The following is a 17,572-nucleotide window of genomic DNA, read 5'->3' as shown; positions in this document are numbered from 1 at the left end:
GCCTCTGCTTTATTAATAAATGTAAACATATTTCCACCTGAAAGGTCAATACAGTTGTCTCACGTGGTGATGTGTATGTGTATATTGCAGGCTCTGTTTGGCACTCTACCACTCTGCTATCAAACCACAGCTACCTATAGAAGCTTCCCCAGCCACATCATTCGATTCTCAGAGCAGAGGATCAGCACGCCTCCTGATCAACTTGAAAGACTGCTCTCTGACAGGTATATATAACAGAAAAAATTACAAATCCTGCCTTATCAGATTTACTACAGTAATGCATATGGGGATCTGTTGGTAGGTCCAGTGTGATGGATCGTCATGAAGAGCACATGGACAACGTAAGGTTGTTTCATCAGACTTTGCACGAGGGTGAGAGAGCTTCTCACTCCTCACTGGCTGGAGACTCTCACCCTTCTAGTTCAACACTCTTCTCTGCCCTCAGGTACCCACCCCTGCTGCCAATTACTTAAAGAAAACTTTTTATGTTAAATGAATGAATTATATAACTCTCATTGCATATGTTTACATGCACATTTTTTGGCAACCAGAATCAATACAGTCTGATTGCAGATTCTGTTTATGTGTAGTTGTGCTGTCAGTCGATTAAAATATTTAACCGTGATTAATCACATGATTTTTCGTAGTTCATCGCGATTAATCAAAGATTTTGAAAGTGCTTGAATTTTAATCTATATATAATTCTTTTCTACGTTTAGTTCCTTCTTGGATAATAAAATAAAACTTTATATAGCAATAATGTTTTATTAACATTTTCCAAACAACATATTCCTCTGTATATAGCTAGAAATGCACTAAAATAGCACCAATTCAAGTAACATTAAACGTATCACAAAGTCTAATTGGGAGGTTGACTTCTTGAAATATCTAGTCCTCGTAGTTTGCGTATTCATTGCAACGGGCATTAAATCTCTTAAACTCTCATCCTCCACAATATTACTTTACACTTTGCTACAGCAATTGTGAAGCTGCACTCACATAATTTGTGCCGTTTTGAACACCACATGAAAAGCGCTGCAGAGAACGTCTTGTTTTGCATTGAGAGCTGGAACTGTGCAAATAAGTGTTACTTCATCCGAATTGTCCGGTAAGACGGAAGCCAGGGAGGCTAAGAGGTCCTTTCTCCATCACTTGATCACTGACACGGAATCACTTTTATGTGTGTTTGTGGTGTGTGCATCAGTGTAATGACCCCGAATACATCACAAAGGTTCCGCCCTATTCCAACCCGTGTTCAGAACTCACAGCTGAATAAAATTTTAGAATCTAAAACTAAACCTAAAATTTTGTAAACATTTTTAATTTAATCGCGTGTTAACACGTTGATCTCAACAGCTCTAAGGTGTTGGCATAGACTATGCAGTCTTTTTATAATATCTGTTACATGTGCATCACATGTACAGTATGCTGAACAAAATTTCTGCACATGCAAAGAGTGGCATCAGAGAAAACAACCAAAACAGCTGACTAAGAAGAACTCAGCGTGGCACTTTAGTGCGTAATTGGTATGTTTGCCTTTCTAACATTTCTAAATTATTAGAAGCAGCATCCTAAAAGACTTGTGTAAACATACAAGTGTCATGCCCATTCCTCTTCCAGTTACTAGACATCTCTGGATTTGGAGGCAGGCACTATGCATTGCCCTATGCATGTGGAAAAGTATTTTTAATCTAATTGTGATAGATTCAAAGATTTATATGGCAAGTATTTTCTGTTTAACATATTATTTAAAGGGATAGTTCACCCAAAAATTACAATTCTCTCATCATTTACTCACCTTCATGCCATCCCAGTTGTGTATGACTTTCTTCTGGTGCAGAACACAAATTAAGATTTTTAGAAGAATATTTTAGCTCTGTAGGTCCACACAATGCAAGTGAATTGTGACCAGAAGTCAGAAGGTCCAAGAAGTACATAAAGGGAGCTTAGAAGTAATCCATATGACTCCAGTTGTTAAACCCATATCTTTTGAAGCGATTTGATAGGTGTGGGTGAGAAACAGATCAATATTTACTTTATTATTGTAAATGTCTACTTTCATTTTCACATTCAGCAACCTACTGGTTGAGGCTGGTCAAAAGCTGAGATTTATAGTTTAAAAAAAGTACTTATATATTGATCTGTTTTTCACCCACACCTATCATATGGCTTCTGAAGACATGGAATTAACTACTGGAGTATTATGAATTACTTTTATGCTGCCTTTATGTGCTTTTTTGAACTTCTGAGTTCTGGCCAACATTCACTTGCATTGTATGGACCTACAGAGCTGAGAAATTCTTCTAAAAATCTTCATTTGTGTTCAGCAGAAGAAAAAAGTCATGCACGAGGGCTCAACACTAAGGAGTATTCCTACTGGCCCAGTCAGGCCAGTGGTTCGGATTTTTACATGCCCTGCCAAAATGTTTTATGAAAAATAGTTGTTTTTACCATCATGGCTTTAAAAATGTGTCAGAAGCTAAATATCATATCTGTATATTTATACAGTGTATATATATATATATATATATATATATATATATATATATATATATATATATATATATATACTGTATAAATATATTCCAATCATATATATATATATATATATATATACTGTATAAATATATTCCAATCATATATATATATATATATATACTGTATAAATATATTCCAATCATATATATATATATATATATATATATATATATATACACACACACACACACACACTGGCAGCCAAAAGTTTGGAATAATGTACAGATTTTGCTGTTTCTTAAGGAAATTGGTACTTTAATTCACCAAAGTGGCATTCAGTTGATCACAAAGTATAGTCAGGACATTACTGATGTAAAAAACAGCACCATCACTATTTGAAAAAAGTCCTTTTTTTATCAAATCTAGACAGGCCCCATTTCCAGCAGCCATCACTTCAACACCTTATCCTTGAGTAATCATGCTAAATTGCTAATTTGGTACTGCCAAAAAATGGAAGATTTCATAGAAAGGTGTACACTACAGTCTTCAAAGACAAAGGACAACTGACTCTAACAAGGACAGAAAGAGATGTGGAAGGCCAGATGTACAACTAAACAAGAGGATAAGTTCATCAGAGTCCCTAGTTTGAGAAATAGACGCCTCACATGTCCTCAGCTGACAGCTTCATTGAATTCTACCTGTTCAACACCAGTTTCATGTTATTAATGTCCTGACTATACATTGTGATCAGTTGAATGCCACTTTGGTGAATAAAAGTACCAATTTCTTTCCATAAGAGCAAAATCTGTACATTATTCCAAACTTTTGGCCGCCAGTGTGTGTGTGTGTGTGTGTGTATATATATATATATATATATATATATATATATATATATATATATATATATATATATATATATATATATACAGGTGCATCTCAGTAAATTAGAATGTCGTGGAAAAGTTCATTTATTTCAGTAATTCAACTCAAATTGTGAAACTCGTGTATTAAATAAATTCAATGCACACAGACTGAAGTAGTTTAAGTCTTTGGTTCTTTTAATTGTGATGATTTTGGCTCACATTTAACAAAAACCCACCAATTCACTATCTCAAAAAATTAGAATACATCATAAGACCAATAAAAAAAACATTTTTAGTGAATTGTTGGCCTTCTGTAAAGTATGTTCATTTACTGTATATGTACTCAATACTTGGTAGGGGCTCCTTTTGCTTTAATTACTGCCTCAATTCGGCGTGGCATGGAGGTGATCAGTTTGTGGCACTGCTGAGGTGGTATGGAAGCCCAGGTTTCTTTGACAGTGGCCTTCAGCTCATCTGCATTTTTTGGTCTCTTGTTTCTCATTTTCCTCTTGACAATACCCCATAGATTCTCTATGGGGTTCAGGTCTGGTGAGTTTGCTGGCCAGTCAAGTTTGGCAGTGTGGGCAGGTGCCAAATCCTGCTGGAAAATGAAATCAGCATCTTTAAAAAGCTGGTCAGCAGAAGGAAGCATGAAGTGCTCCAAAATTTCTTGGTAAACAGGTGCAGTGACTTTGGTTTTCAAAAAACACAATGGACCAACACCAGCAGGTGACATTGCACCCCAAATCATCACAGACTGTGGAAACTTAACACTGGACTTCAAGCAGCTTGGGCTATGAACTTCTCCACCCTTCCTCCAGACTCTAGGACCTTGGTTTCCAAATGAAATACAAAACTTGCTCTCATCTGAAAAGAGGACTTTGGACCACTGGGCAACAGTCCAGTTCTTCTTCTCCTTAGCCCAGGTAAGACGCCTCTGACGTTGTCTGTGGTTCAGGAGTGGCTTAACAAGAGCAATACGACAACTGTAGTTAACCAAATTCCTTGACACGTCTGCGTGTGGTGGCTCTTGATGCCTTGACCCCAGCCTCAGCCCATTCCTTGTGAAGTTCACCCAAATTCTTGAATCGATTTTGCTTGACAATCATAAGGCTGCGGTTCTCTCGGTTGGTTGTGCATCTTTTTCTTCCACACTTTTTCCTTCCACTCAACTTTCTGTTAACATGCTTGGATACAGCACTCTGTGAACAGCCAGCTTCTTTGGCAATGAATGTTTGTGGCTTACCCTCCTTGTGAAGGGTGTCAGTGATTGTCTTCTAGACAACTGTCAGATCAGCAGTCTTCCCCATGATTGTGTAGCCTAGTGAACCAAACTGAGAGACCATTTTGAAGGCTCAGGAAACCTTTGCAGGTGTTTTGAGTTGATTAGCTGATTGGCATGTCACCATATTCTAATTTTTTGAGATAGTGAATTGGTGGGTTTTTGTTAAATGTGAGCCAAAATCATCACAATTAAAAGAACCAAAGACTTAAACTACTTCAGTCTGTGTGCATTGAATTTATTTAATACACGATTTTCACAATTTGAGTTGAATTACTGAAATAAATGAACTTTTCCACGACATTCTAATTTATTGAGATGCACCTGTATATATGTGTGTGTGTGTGTGTGTGTGTGCATATATATATATATATATGTGTGTGTGTGTGTGTGTGTGTGTGTGTGTGTGTGTGTGTGTGTGTGTGTGTGTGTGTGTGTATATATATATATATATATATATCTATATCTATAGTGTTGTGCTCAAAAGTTTGCATACCCAGGCAGACCCAGATCATATGAAGCCATTTATTATCACATAGTTGTTTGGCTCCTTTTTTAAATCATAATGATAACAGAAATCACCCAAATGGCCCTGATCAAAAGTTTACATACCCTTGAATGTTTGGCCTTGTTACAGACACACAAGGTGACACACACAGGTTTACATGGCAATTAAAGGTTAATTTCCCACACCTGTGGCTTTTTAAATTGCAATTAGTGCCTGTGTATAAATAGTCAATGAGTTTGTTAGCTCTCACGTGGACGCACTGAGCAGGCTAGAGCAGAAAAGAACTGTCAAAAGACCTGCGTAACAAGGTAATGGAACTTTATAAAGATGGAAAAAGATATAAAAAGATATCCAAAGCCTTGAAAATGCCAGTCAGTACTGTTCAATCACTTATTAAGAAGTGGAAAATTCGGGGATCTCTTGATACCAAGCCAAGGTCAGGTAGACCAAGAAAGATTTCAGCCACAACTGCCAGAAGAATTGTTCGGGATACAAAGAAAAACCCACAGGTAACCTCAGGAGAAATACAGGCTGCTCTGGAAAAAGACGGTGTGGTTGTTTCAAGGAGCACAATACGACAATACTTGAACAAAAATGAGCTGCATGGTCGAGTTGCCAGAAAGAAGCCTTTATTTCGCCAATGCCACAAAAAAGCCCGGTTACAATATGCCCGACAACACCTTGACACGCCTCACAGCTTCTGGCACACTGTAATTTGGAGTTACGAGACCAAAATAGAGCTTTATGGTCACAACCATTAGCACAATGTTTGGACTGGGGTCAACAAGGCCTATAGTGAAAAGAATACCATCCCCATTGTGAAGCATGGTGGTGGCTCACTGATGTTTTGGGGGTGTGTGAGCTCTAAAGGCATGGGGAATCTTGTGAAAATTGATGGCAATATGAATGCAGCATGTTATCACAAAATACTGGCAGACAATTTGCATTCTTCTGCACGAAAGCTGCACATTGGACGCTCTTGGACTTTCCAGCAAGACAATGACCCTAAGCACAAGGCCAAGTTGACCCTCCAGTGGTTAAAGCAGAAAAAGATGAAGGTTCTGGAGTGGCCATCACAGTCTCCTGACCTTAATATCATCGAGCCACTCTGGGGAGATCTCAAATGTGCGGTTCATGCAAGACGACCAAAGACTTTGCATGACCTGGAGGCATTTTGCCAAGACGAAAGGGCAGCTATACCACCTGCAAGAATTTGGGACCTCATAGACAACTATTACAAAAGACTGCACGCTGTCATTGATTCTAAAGGGGGGCAATACACAGTATTAAGAACTAAGGGTATGCAGACTTTTGAACAGGGGTTATTTAATTTTTTTCTTTGTTGCCATGTTTTGTTTTATGGTTGTGCCATTCTGTTATAACCTACAGTTGAATATGAATCCCATAAGTAATAAAAGAAATTAGTGTTTTGCCTGCTCACTCATGTTTTCTTTAAAAATGGTACATATATTACCAATTCTCCAAGGGTATGCAAACTTTTGAGCACAACTGTGTATATATATATATATATATATATATATATATATATATATATATATATAATTACATTAAGACAGTTTCCCCCAAAACTGAATAACATTTAAAATTAGCAAGATCTGATATATTCCTTATGTAACCACATATCAGCGCTTAACACATAAATTCATAAATTCATCATATTAACCTCAGCCATCCTGCCATTTACAAGTGTTTTTAAGTGAAGTTCTGTGGAGCAAATGATGGGTTTTCTGTCACCTGTTTAGTCATGCTGTCAACTTTTGGGCCCTGTGTATTTTTCACAAGCAGGATCAAAGATTAAGTCACTGAGGTAAAGATTTGATTATTCGCTGAATGTAATAAACATGAATTCCTGAGAAAGAGAAACCTTACTACCAAATCGGTTGTGATGTGTAATATACAGTAGGTAGATATTAGGCCTCATCTGTGAATTAAGAGTGTGGATATAAACATTAAATTAGTCAACCCAAACAAGACCAGCACTAACTGATACACAAAGCACAGGAAGAAAATATCTGTACAGTCCAGAAATGAGCAATGTATCAGGTGTGTTATGAGAAAGATATGAAGTAGACTCTTTTAAATAGTCATCTTCACCCTGCAGCTGAACAGCTCTGAAAATAATAATATAGTGATTTAGCTTATAGCCTATCAAATGGCATTAGCATGTCAAATTAATGTTTACATTTTGAAAAACATTACCTAGGTTAATTAAATGGATACTTGCAATGTATAAGTTTATTAGGTTTCATTCAGCGCTCCATCTGTAAAGGTGAAATAATTAGAAAAAATTCACTTTTTATTTTAATGTGGAAACAACACTTGTGCTTTGTCCCATTGTGAGTGCACATTAAATGGTGTCTATGCTGCATGGAGAGGTGAGAGAGAAATGCAAGGAGAGAGATGGATTTGCAGTCGTAAAGAAATAAACTTGATTTCTTGTGTTCCAATGTGTGGATTAATAATTTTCAACAACATGTTAAAATGAAATAAATTGGGAATTTCATGCACTGTGAACATGGAATGTGCAGGGATACTTAAAAAGTTGCGTAAGATGTGCTGTCCCACTCCGAAATTCCTAAAATGATTTTTTTCCCCTGCAATTTTCTACAAATTGGTAATTGATGCTGCATGGAAAAGAGCAAGGACAGTTCAGAGACAGTGTTGCCAACTCTCGCAAGACAAATAAGCATCTGCAGCTTCAAAAACAAGCCCAATATTATTATAGCCTTTACACAGTGGTGGAAAGAGTACTGATTTTTTTTACTTAAGTAAAAGTACAGCTACTGAAGAAATGATTCACTTGAGTACAAGTAGAAGTACTGAGAAATATTATGACTCAAATAAGAGTAAATAAGTAGTTTGCAGAAAAACTACTCAAGTAATTACGTTACAAGTTACTTTATGAAAATTATATTATATATAGTATATACGCTTTCATTTTTAGAACACAAAGACTTTTTTGTTCTTGAAAGAAATTGATGCTTCCTTTCACCAAGGATGCATTAAATTGATCAAAAATACTGCCAAAATCATTCAAATTTGTCTTTACCCGTGATGGCAAACATATACTGTGTCATCTGTTCCTTACAAAAGCATTCTAAAGTGCTAATTTGGTACTCAAGAAAATTGTATTATTATTAGAACAACTGAAAATGGTTGCGATACCATGCGGAAATCACAATACAGTGGGGTTTTTTCCCCATTTGATGAGGTATTGAGTTCTTACAAGTTGCTTTACACTTGCAAGTCAAATTTTGGTTTTAAAAATAGACAAAAAGAAACACATTTCTCCTGAAATTCTATTTTCTCCTAAATTCTATTGTTTTAGAGAGATGAAGGCTATTCCATGCATTTCTATTTTGAAAAAAATAATCTCTGAAGTAAATCACAGTCTCTAGTTTGAGAAACAGACTCCTCACAGGTCCTAAACTAGCAGCTTCTAAATGCCAAAGACCTGCATTGCTGCAAGAGGATTCTTGGACAAACAGAACATTTTAAGAATACAACATTTATTTAAATATAAATAGCCATTTGTAACATTCTAAATGTCTCTAAATCGACTCTAAACTACATAATGTGCATTGTGACTGAAACACATTCCTATTTCAGGTTTATTTTCATTCACGTATGTCCAAGTATTTTGGATATTATGTTAAGATACTGTACAAAACTAATATAATACAATATCATAGAGAACGGAATTTAACGTGGGAGTACAATACCGAACTGATGCGGACTGATAGAAGCAGAGAGCCCATCTGTGTGCATGATGGTGCAGGAAAAAAATAATGTTCAGTGAAAAGTCAAAAGAAGATCGCAATGTATGTAATTGTGTATATCAGATATTATTAAGAAAACATGGGAACTTGTGTGGGGATTTTTTCCCCCATATTTTCAATTTCTGGGATATTTTTGTCAATTTCGGAGGCATTTTTGCCCCGAGTCCCTGTTAAATTCCGACACTATTGGCATTGTATCTTTCTAAGGTATTTAAAAAGTTTGTTTTAGACATACAGTATCAAGTAAACAAGATATCCCCACATATATGCCAAACTACATTGTGGTAATGTTTGACACAGTTAAAAACAAGTGAAGTTTGATCAGTGGTTAAACATGTTCATACCTGAATGAACGGCTCCTTTCCAGAATAAAATGAAATATGCAGAAAATCACAGTATTACAGTTCTTGTATAGTGACAGGACAGAAAGTCTTGGAGAAGCTAGAAAAGAGAGGACACCGGCGGCAGTTTATGTATGCTGCTTGGAAACAATGTGATTTTTCTCCAACGAGAGGGAGGAGGGGCTGGGATATGTCCACGTGGGGATTTGTGGGAGGGCGAATTACACTACAGCACTGATATTATTGTGAGGCTGTGAGCAGACAGTGTCAATCAATGAACTGAAGAAAACAGCAACCATAAATGTAAAAAAAAGAAGTCGCTTGTCAGATTTTCCTAACAAGCAACCATATTTTTTAACAGTGACCATTCTTATAACTGATCCGAATCTCTCTCACACTGGCCCCAGGCCATTGGGCAGTCCTTATTGTCGAGCCCTCTACACATTTGGGATGCTATGAGGATGAGTAAATGATGAGAGAATTTTAATTTTTGGGTGAACTATCCTTTTAAGATCTGCACTACATCTTTAAATCAGATATTTCATTTGATTCAAGCTCAATTGGATATTTTTTCTCAAATTGAGGTTTATGAAAGCTTTCGTTCCGATTGGAATATCAGTCAGATTATTAATGGTTTACTAGGCTGCATGTAAACATAGCTTTTCTTGCTGTCTTAAAAGGAAAAACTTAAGTGAGCTGGATGACATCCAAAGATATTTCAGCTGTAAGTTGTCCACTCCAACATTCCCAAAGTTGAGCGAGCCGAGAGGAACCTCCAGGCAGGAGCACCACAGGGACACCACACAACTGCTGCTGAAGTCCAGTCAGCTGGTTGGAGAGGTCAATAACATCATAAAAGGTGAGCTGTTACCTGTTTGCTGGATCATTTGGGTTCCTGTTTATTTTAGGGATGTTGATTTTTATGGCTTTCTTTTAAAATCAGGCTTAAGTGAACACCAGACTGAAGAAACACCAACTATCCATAAAACCTTAGATGCACCTACTGCGATTGAAGAGCATTTAGCCTCTGGGGTTAATCGGCTGATATTATCAGAATCTGAGAGCTCTGAGATAGAAACTCACTCTCATAAAGATTCAGAAATGGTATCAGAGGATGAAGATGTTACTCCTAGAGAGACCAGACTGTCACCAGCTCCTCCAGAAGACAAAAAGCTCCATCACAGCCCATCTGATGAAGATGGAGATGAAGATAAGTGTATGGAAGAAGATAAAGAGGAGGAAGACGACCATGAAGACTTTGAGGAAACTTTGATACAGCCTCGTACACTCAATGAGGTCACTTCAGTTACAGACAGAACCAGCCCCTGGACCAGTCTACTGTCTGACCCAGATATGGGATCTCTGGAGAGTCTAGAGTTAGTGGAGCATCATGCTCAAGGAGAGGAGAGGAACACCAGAGAACTCTTACCGGAAACTAACCCGCAGTCATTGACTGCAGAATCACATGGCATTGGTTCTGATTTAGACCTCTGTGAAAGATCTGAAACTGAGCTTGATACAATTAGGAGTGAAGCGGATATTGTCACAGATGACAGGGAGAAGCAGCAATCTCCAGATGGTCTGGATAGAGACTGTGCTCTCTCTAGTATAAGTGTGGTGGAAGATTGTGACCTAAGTAACAGTTCGGCTGAAGAAAGAGATGAAAGACCAAATGTATCTCCTATCACAGAGTCTGACTCAGAAACAGATGATAAAACTGATGAGAGGAGAACAAAACCGTATCCTTACAAGCTTTGACGCAAAATAATCCATTTTTAGTCTAAAGGAACATTCTGGGTTTATTACAAGTTCTGTTGACAGCAACTGTGGCATGCTGTTGATTACCACATACAATTATTTTAACTTGTGCCTCGGATTGTTAAAGCTAAAAAAGGCATTAACAGTTATGCACTTAGGATTGAGGTCTAATGGGCAAGCATAAAATGACAGATGAAGTTGATAGAGCTTAACTTGTATTTAAAGGAATATTCCTTTCAACCACTTTTAATTGTATAATATCTGGAAAAGAGGTTGACCTATTGTGGGTTATGCCGATACCGATAACTAAGGTGATGGAAAAAGCTGATGAAAATATTGACCAATATAATTTAAAATAGATTTGTAGAATGTTAAAAAAAATTCTTAAGTCTTTCCTTACTATGACTGTTTAATGCATAACACAGGACTTTTAACTATAAACAAGCCTGAAACACTTATTTCGGACTTTTACCAAAAATGCACGTAATTAAGTTTCTTATAGCCTGTATATTCTTCAGATCAAAGATTGTGTGTGTGTGTGTGTGTGTGTGTATACCGATTAGCCACAACATTAAAACCACCTGCCTAATATTGTGTAGGTCCCCCTCGTGCCACCAAAACAGCGCCAACCCGCATCTCATAATAGATGCTGTTCTTCTCACCACAATTGTACAGAGCAGTTATCTGAGTTACCGTAGACTTTGTCAGTTCAAACCAGTCTGGCCATTCTTTGTTGACCTCTCTCATCAACAAGGTGTTTCTATCCGCAGAACTACCGCTCACTGGATGTTTTTTGTTTTTGGCACCATTCGGAGTAAATTCTAGAGACTGTTGTGCGTGAAAATCCCAGGAGATCAGCAGTTACAGAAATACTCAAACCAGCCCGTCTGGCAACAACAATCATCCATGCGATTATCTATTCAGCCAATAGTGTGGCAGCAGTGCAGTGCATAAAATCATACAGATACGGGTCAGGAGCTTCAGTTAATGTTCACATCAACCATCAGAATGGGGAATAAAATTGATCTCAGTGATTTGGACCGTGGCATGATTGTTGGTGCCGGATTGGCTGGTTTGAGTATTTCTGTAACTGCTGATCCCCTGGGATTTTCACACACAACAGTCTCTAGAATTTACTCAGAATGGTGCCAAAAACAAAAAACATCCAGTATGCGGCAGTTCTGGTGACGGAAATGCCTTGTTTTTTTTGTTGTTTTTTTTTTGTGTTTTTTTTCTCCCCAATTTGGAATGCCCAATTCCCAATCCCCCTCCCTAGCAACCGGGCCAATTTGGTTGCTTAGGAGACCTGGCTGGAGTCACTCAGCACCCCCTGGAGGAAATGCCTTGTTGATGAGAGAGGCCAACATAGAATCGCCAGACTGGTTCAAACTGACAAAGTCTATGGTAATTCGGATAACTGCTCTGTACAATTGTGGTGAGAAGAATAGCATCTCAGAATGCTATTCTGAGATGCGGGTTGGCGCTGTTTTGGTGGCACGAGGGGGACCTACACAATATTAGTCAGGTGGTTATATTGTTGTGGCTGATCGGTGTGTATGTGTATGTATATAAGATTTTGCTCTTATGGAAATAAATTGGTACTTTTATTCACCAAAGTGGCATTCAACTGATCACAATGTATAGTCAGGACATTAATAACATTAAAAATTACTATTACAATTTGAAAAAAAAATTCAGAATTTCTTAAACTACTTCAAAGATTTCTCATCAAAAAATCCTCCATGTGCAGCAATGACAGCTTTGCAGATCCTTGGCATTCTAGCTGTCAGTTTGTCCAGATACTCAGGTTACATTTCACCCCACGCTTCCTGTAGCACTTGTCATAGATGTGGCTGTCTTGTTGGGCACTTCTCACGCACCTTACAGTCTAGCTGATCCCACAAAAGCTCAATGGGGTTAAAATCCATAACACTCTTTTCCAATTATCTGTTGTCCAATGTCTGTTTCTTTGCCCACTCTAACCTTTTCTTTTTGTTTTTCTGTTTCAAAAGTGGCTTTTCTTTGCAATTCTTCCCATAATTCCTACACCCGAGTCTTATCTTTACTGTTGTACACGAAACTGGTGTTGAGCGGGTACTCTGATGTACTTATCCTCTTGTTTAGTTGTACATCTGGCCTTCCACATCTCTTTCTGTCCTTGTTAGAGTCAGTTGTCCTTTGTCTTTGAAGACTGTAGTGTACACCTTTCTATGAAATCTTTAGTCTTTTGGCAATTTCAAACATTGTATAGCCTTCATTCCTCAAAACAATGATTGACTGATGAGTTTCAAGAGAAAGCTGTTTCTTTTTTGCCATTTTTGACCTAATATTGACCTTAAGACATGCCAGTCTATTGCATACTGTGGCAACTCAAAAACAATGTTAAGCATCATTTAATGAACCAAATAGCTTTCAGCAGTGTTTGATATAATGGCAAGTGATTTTTTAGTAACAAATTAGCAATTTAGCATGATTACTCAAGGATAAGGTGTTGGAGTGATGGCTGCTGGAAATGGGGCCTGTCTAGATTTGATCAAAAATGACTTTTGTCAAATAGTTATGGTGCTGTTTTTTTACATCAGTAATGTCCTGACTATACTTTGTGATCAGTTGAATGCCACTTTGGTGAATTAAAGTACCAATTTCCTTCTAGAACAGCTAAATCTGTACATCATTCCAAACTTTTGGCGCCAGTATATGTATGTATATACACTATATTGCCAAAAGTATTCGCTCACCCATCCAAATAATTGAATTCAAGTGTTCCAATCACTTTCATGGCCACAGGAGTATAAAATGAAGCACCTAGGCATGCAGACTGCTTCTACAAACATTTGTGAAAGAATGGGCCGCTCTCAGGAGCTCAGTGAATTCCAGCGTGGTACTGTGATAGGATGCCACCTGTGCAACAAGTCCAGTCATGAAATTTCCTCGCTACTAAATATTCCACAGTCAACTGTCAGTGGTATTATAACAAAGTGGAAGCGATTGGGAATGACAGCAACTCAGCCAGGAAGTGGTAGGCCACGTAAAATGACAGAATGTCGGCGGATGCTGAGGCACATAGTGCGCAGAGGTCGCCAACTTTCTGCAGAGTCAATCGCTACAGACCTCCAAAGTTCATGTGGCCTTCAGATTAGCTCAAGAACAGTGCGTAGAGAGCTTCATGGAATGGATTTCCATGGCCGAGCAGCTGCATCCAAGCCATACATCACCAAGTGCAATGTAAAGCGTCGGATGCAGTGGTGAAAAGCACGCCACCACTGGACTCTAGAGCAGTGGAGATGCGTTCTCTGGAGTGACGAATCACGCTTCTCCATCTGGCAATCTGATGGACGAGTCTGGGTTTGGCGGTTGCCAGGAGAACGGTACTTGTCTGACTGCATTGTGCCAAATGTGAAGTTTGGTGGAGGGGGGATTATGGTGTGGGGTTGTTTTTCAGGAGCTGGGCTTGGCCCCTTAGTTCCAGTGAAAGGAACTCTGAATGCTTCAGCATACCAAGAGATTTTGGACAATTCCATGCTCCCAACTTTGTGGGAACAGTTTGGGGATGGCCCCTTCCTGTTCCAACATGACTGCGCACCAGTGCACAAAGCAAGGTCCATAAAGACATGGATGACATGGATGGTGTGGAAGAACTTGACTGGCCTGCACAGAGTCCTGACCTCAACCCGATAGAGCACCTTTGGGATGAATTAGAGCGAAGACTGCGAGCCAGGCCTTCTCGTCCAACATCAGTGTCTGACCTCACAAATGCGCTTCTGGAAGAATGGTCAAAAATTCCCATAAACACACTCCTAAACCTTGTGGAAAGCCTTCCCAGAAGAGTTGAAGCTGTTATAGCTGCAAAGGGTGGGCCGACATCATATTAAACCCTATGGATTAATAATGGGATGTCACTTAAGTTCATGTGCGTCTAAAGGTAGATGAGCGAATACTTTTGGCAATATAGCGTATATATATATATATATATATATATATATATATATATATATATATATATATATATATATATATATATATATATATATATACTACCGGTCAAAAGTTTTGAAACACTTGACCAAAATGTTTCTCATGATCTTAAAAATCTTTTGATCTGAAGGCGTATGCTTAAATGTTTGATATTAGTTTTGTAGACAAAAATATAATTGTGCCAACATATTAATTTTATTTCATTATAAATCTACAATTTAATTAAAAAAAAAAAGTTTTTGAAATTGATGATTTGGACCAAATAATAAAGAAAAGCAGCCAATAAGTGCCCAACATAGATGGGTATGATATGATTCTAGGCAAAGGGTGACTACTTTGAAGATGCTAAAATATAACACAGTTTTGTTTAGTCACATATTAATTCCCATAGTTCCATTTATGTTATTCCATAGTTTTAATGACTTTACTATTATTCTAAAATGTGAAAAAAATTTATAATAAAAAATAAGTGTTTCAAAAGGTTTGACCGGTAGTGTGTGTGTGTGTGTATGTGTGTGTGTGTGTGTGTGTGTGTGTGTATATATATATATATATATATATATATATATATATATATATATATATATATATATATATATATATATATATATATTGTATACTGAATGTGCTAATGGGGCACGTTTTCATAGATAACAAGATATGCATTGAAGTGAGGATAACAATAGGAAACAAATATAGTCAAAGATGAAAGATTTAGATACAACAAATCCCCATGGGGTGTCTAGAGGCTGTTGTTATACTGTAGAACTAAGCCATTCCAACTGTAGAATCCTCCAGAGAAGGAACACGGCGGAATAAAAAAAAACTATCAGCGTTGATTTATGCAGATAACCAATAGTTCTATAGCTACTATCGTCACTGAGTGATCGGTAAAACCGATATATTGGTCTACCTCTAATCTGGGATATTTTTACCTAAACTACATTTTTGCAGTTCAGAGCCTGCAGAGATTCCAAATTTCTTTCTGTCGGCTCACCATCTGGAAGCGTCCATGAGAGTTTTGAGGATGGCACCTGTGTTTCCTTCATCCATAGAATCTGTGAGTATTTTCTCCCTTGAGTTCCTTTTTAGAAATACAAAAGAGCTAGTGCTACTGTTTGGTCATTTATAATTTTTATAGAACTTTTTCCAACTCTTCCTAGGCCGTTGGTACGATTCACATGTGGTTTTCCAATTTTTTTCCTGGGAATAAATTTCCACCATTTCGAATTAGAAGGTACTTTTTCGAACTCCTCTTGAGGCACTTGACCGATTCCCATCTGGAGACACTCCTTACAAAGCTATGAAAAATGTTTTACTCATAAAATAATTTGGCAGATATGAGTTAACACATTTTTCGGCCATGGCCTATAATGACTAAGTGTCCTTTTTCTTGTGCCCGCAATATCCAAAGTTCCCAAATGTCCTTTTTCTTTCACAAACGTCTTCCCTCAAAGTTCCTTCTTGTGCTGGGGGGTACCATAAGTCCTCAAAACTACAACTGTGTGATCAAAGATGTTAATAATTGCCATTTTGGGGCCTCAGTAGCTCAGCAAGTAAAGACGCTGACTACCACACCTGGAGTCGCAGTTCGAATCACGTTGGGTTAACCTCCTCGTGGTCGCTATAATGTGGTTCTCGCTTTCGGTGGGGTGCGTGGTGAGTTGTGCGTGGATGCCACGGAGAATAGCGTGAGCCCCCACATGCGCTAGGTCTCTGCGGAAATGCGCTCAACAAGCCACGTGATAAAATGTGCGGATTGACTGTCTCTGACGCGGAGGCAACTGAGATTCGTCCTCCACCACCCGGACTGAGGCGTGTCACTATGCCACCACGAGGACTTAGAGCGCATTGGGTATTGGGCATGCCAAATTGGGGAGAAAATCCCAAAAAAATGTATAATAATTGCCATTTCATTCATAGGAGACTTTAAATCCTGGTAATCCATATCGAAGAGGGACTCAACCCAGACCCACCGTCCCTCCATCACAGAGGAGTGAAGAGACCAAAAGAATTGCAAAAATATTTGCTTCAAAGTTTACAGAAGGGAGTTAGCGCACTTTTCAAAATTGTGTGTGTGCTTCTTTTTTAAATTGTAATATATTACATTTGTTCATTTTGTTTTACTTCTTTGATGGTTATTTATTTGATAAATGACACTTTGAACTGGAATTTTGAATTATGTAAGCATTAAAAATGTTTATTTACAGTAATCAACTATTTTTGTAATAAATAATTTCGTATTTCCTCATCTAATCTGCTCTTACTGTTTAGTTATTCTGTTTATGAACCAATATTATTGGTTGTCTGGGTAAGTTAATGGCTGTCAGACCGAGCTGCCCAAAGGCTTTAAGCATTTGGCTGACAGATGAGAAAATTGCCCAATTTGAGCTGCTGCAGACAATGGCACATATTGACAATGATGTAACCAAAGTATTATCCAGAGACAAAAGAAGCCAACAGGTTGACAAAAGCTCTCCTTTACCCTCTCTCAGCCTGTTTAATGAACTAATTAGAAAGATGAATCTGATCAGGGTGCTGGACTTTTCATGACCCTCCTCTAAGTT

At 38.0% G+C, this 17,572-nt stretch overlaps 1 protein-coding gene across 1 annotated transcript in view; it reads left to right on the top strand.

The window, feature by feature from the left end:
* The window catches only part of LOC127429538 (C2 domain-containing protein 3-like), a 43,721-nt gene extending 26,466 nt beyond the window's left edge, over nucleotides 1-17,255 (top strand). Inside the window, exons 28-33 of the mRNA XM_051678645.1 lie at nucleotides 91-224; nucleotides 302-445; nucleotides 9,953-10,131; nucleotides 10,216-11,011; nucleotides 15,960-16,065; nucleotides 16,929-17,255. Coding sequence (XP_051534605.1) covers nucleotides 91-224; nucleotides 302-445; nucleotides 9,953-10,131; nucleotides 10,216-11,011; nucleotides 15,960-16,065; nucleotides 16,929-17,060 — 1,491 coding nt within the window. The 3' untranslated portion in view covers nucleotides 17,061-17,255. The remainder of the gene's footprint in view (nucleotides 1-90; nucleotides 225-301; nucleotides 446-9,952; nucleotides 10,132-10,215; nucleotides 11,012-15,959; nucleotides 16,066-16,928) is intronic.
* The last annotated feature ends 317 nt before the right edge of the window (nucleotides 17,256-17,572 follow it).

Source organism: Myxocyprinus asiaticus, chromosome 39 (genome assembly GCF_019703515.2).
Source record: "Myxocyprinus asiaticus isolate MX2 ecotype Aquarium Trade chromosome 39, UBuf_Myxa_2, whole genome shotgun sequence".
NCBI lineage: Eukaryota > Metazoa > Chordata > Actinopteri > Cypriniformes > Catostomidae > Myxocyprinus > Myxocyprinus asiaticus.
This window is presented reverse-complemented; position numbering and strand designations above follow the sequence as displayed.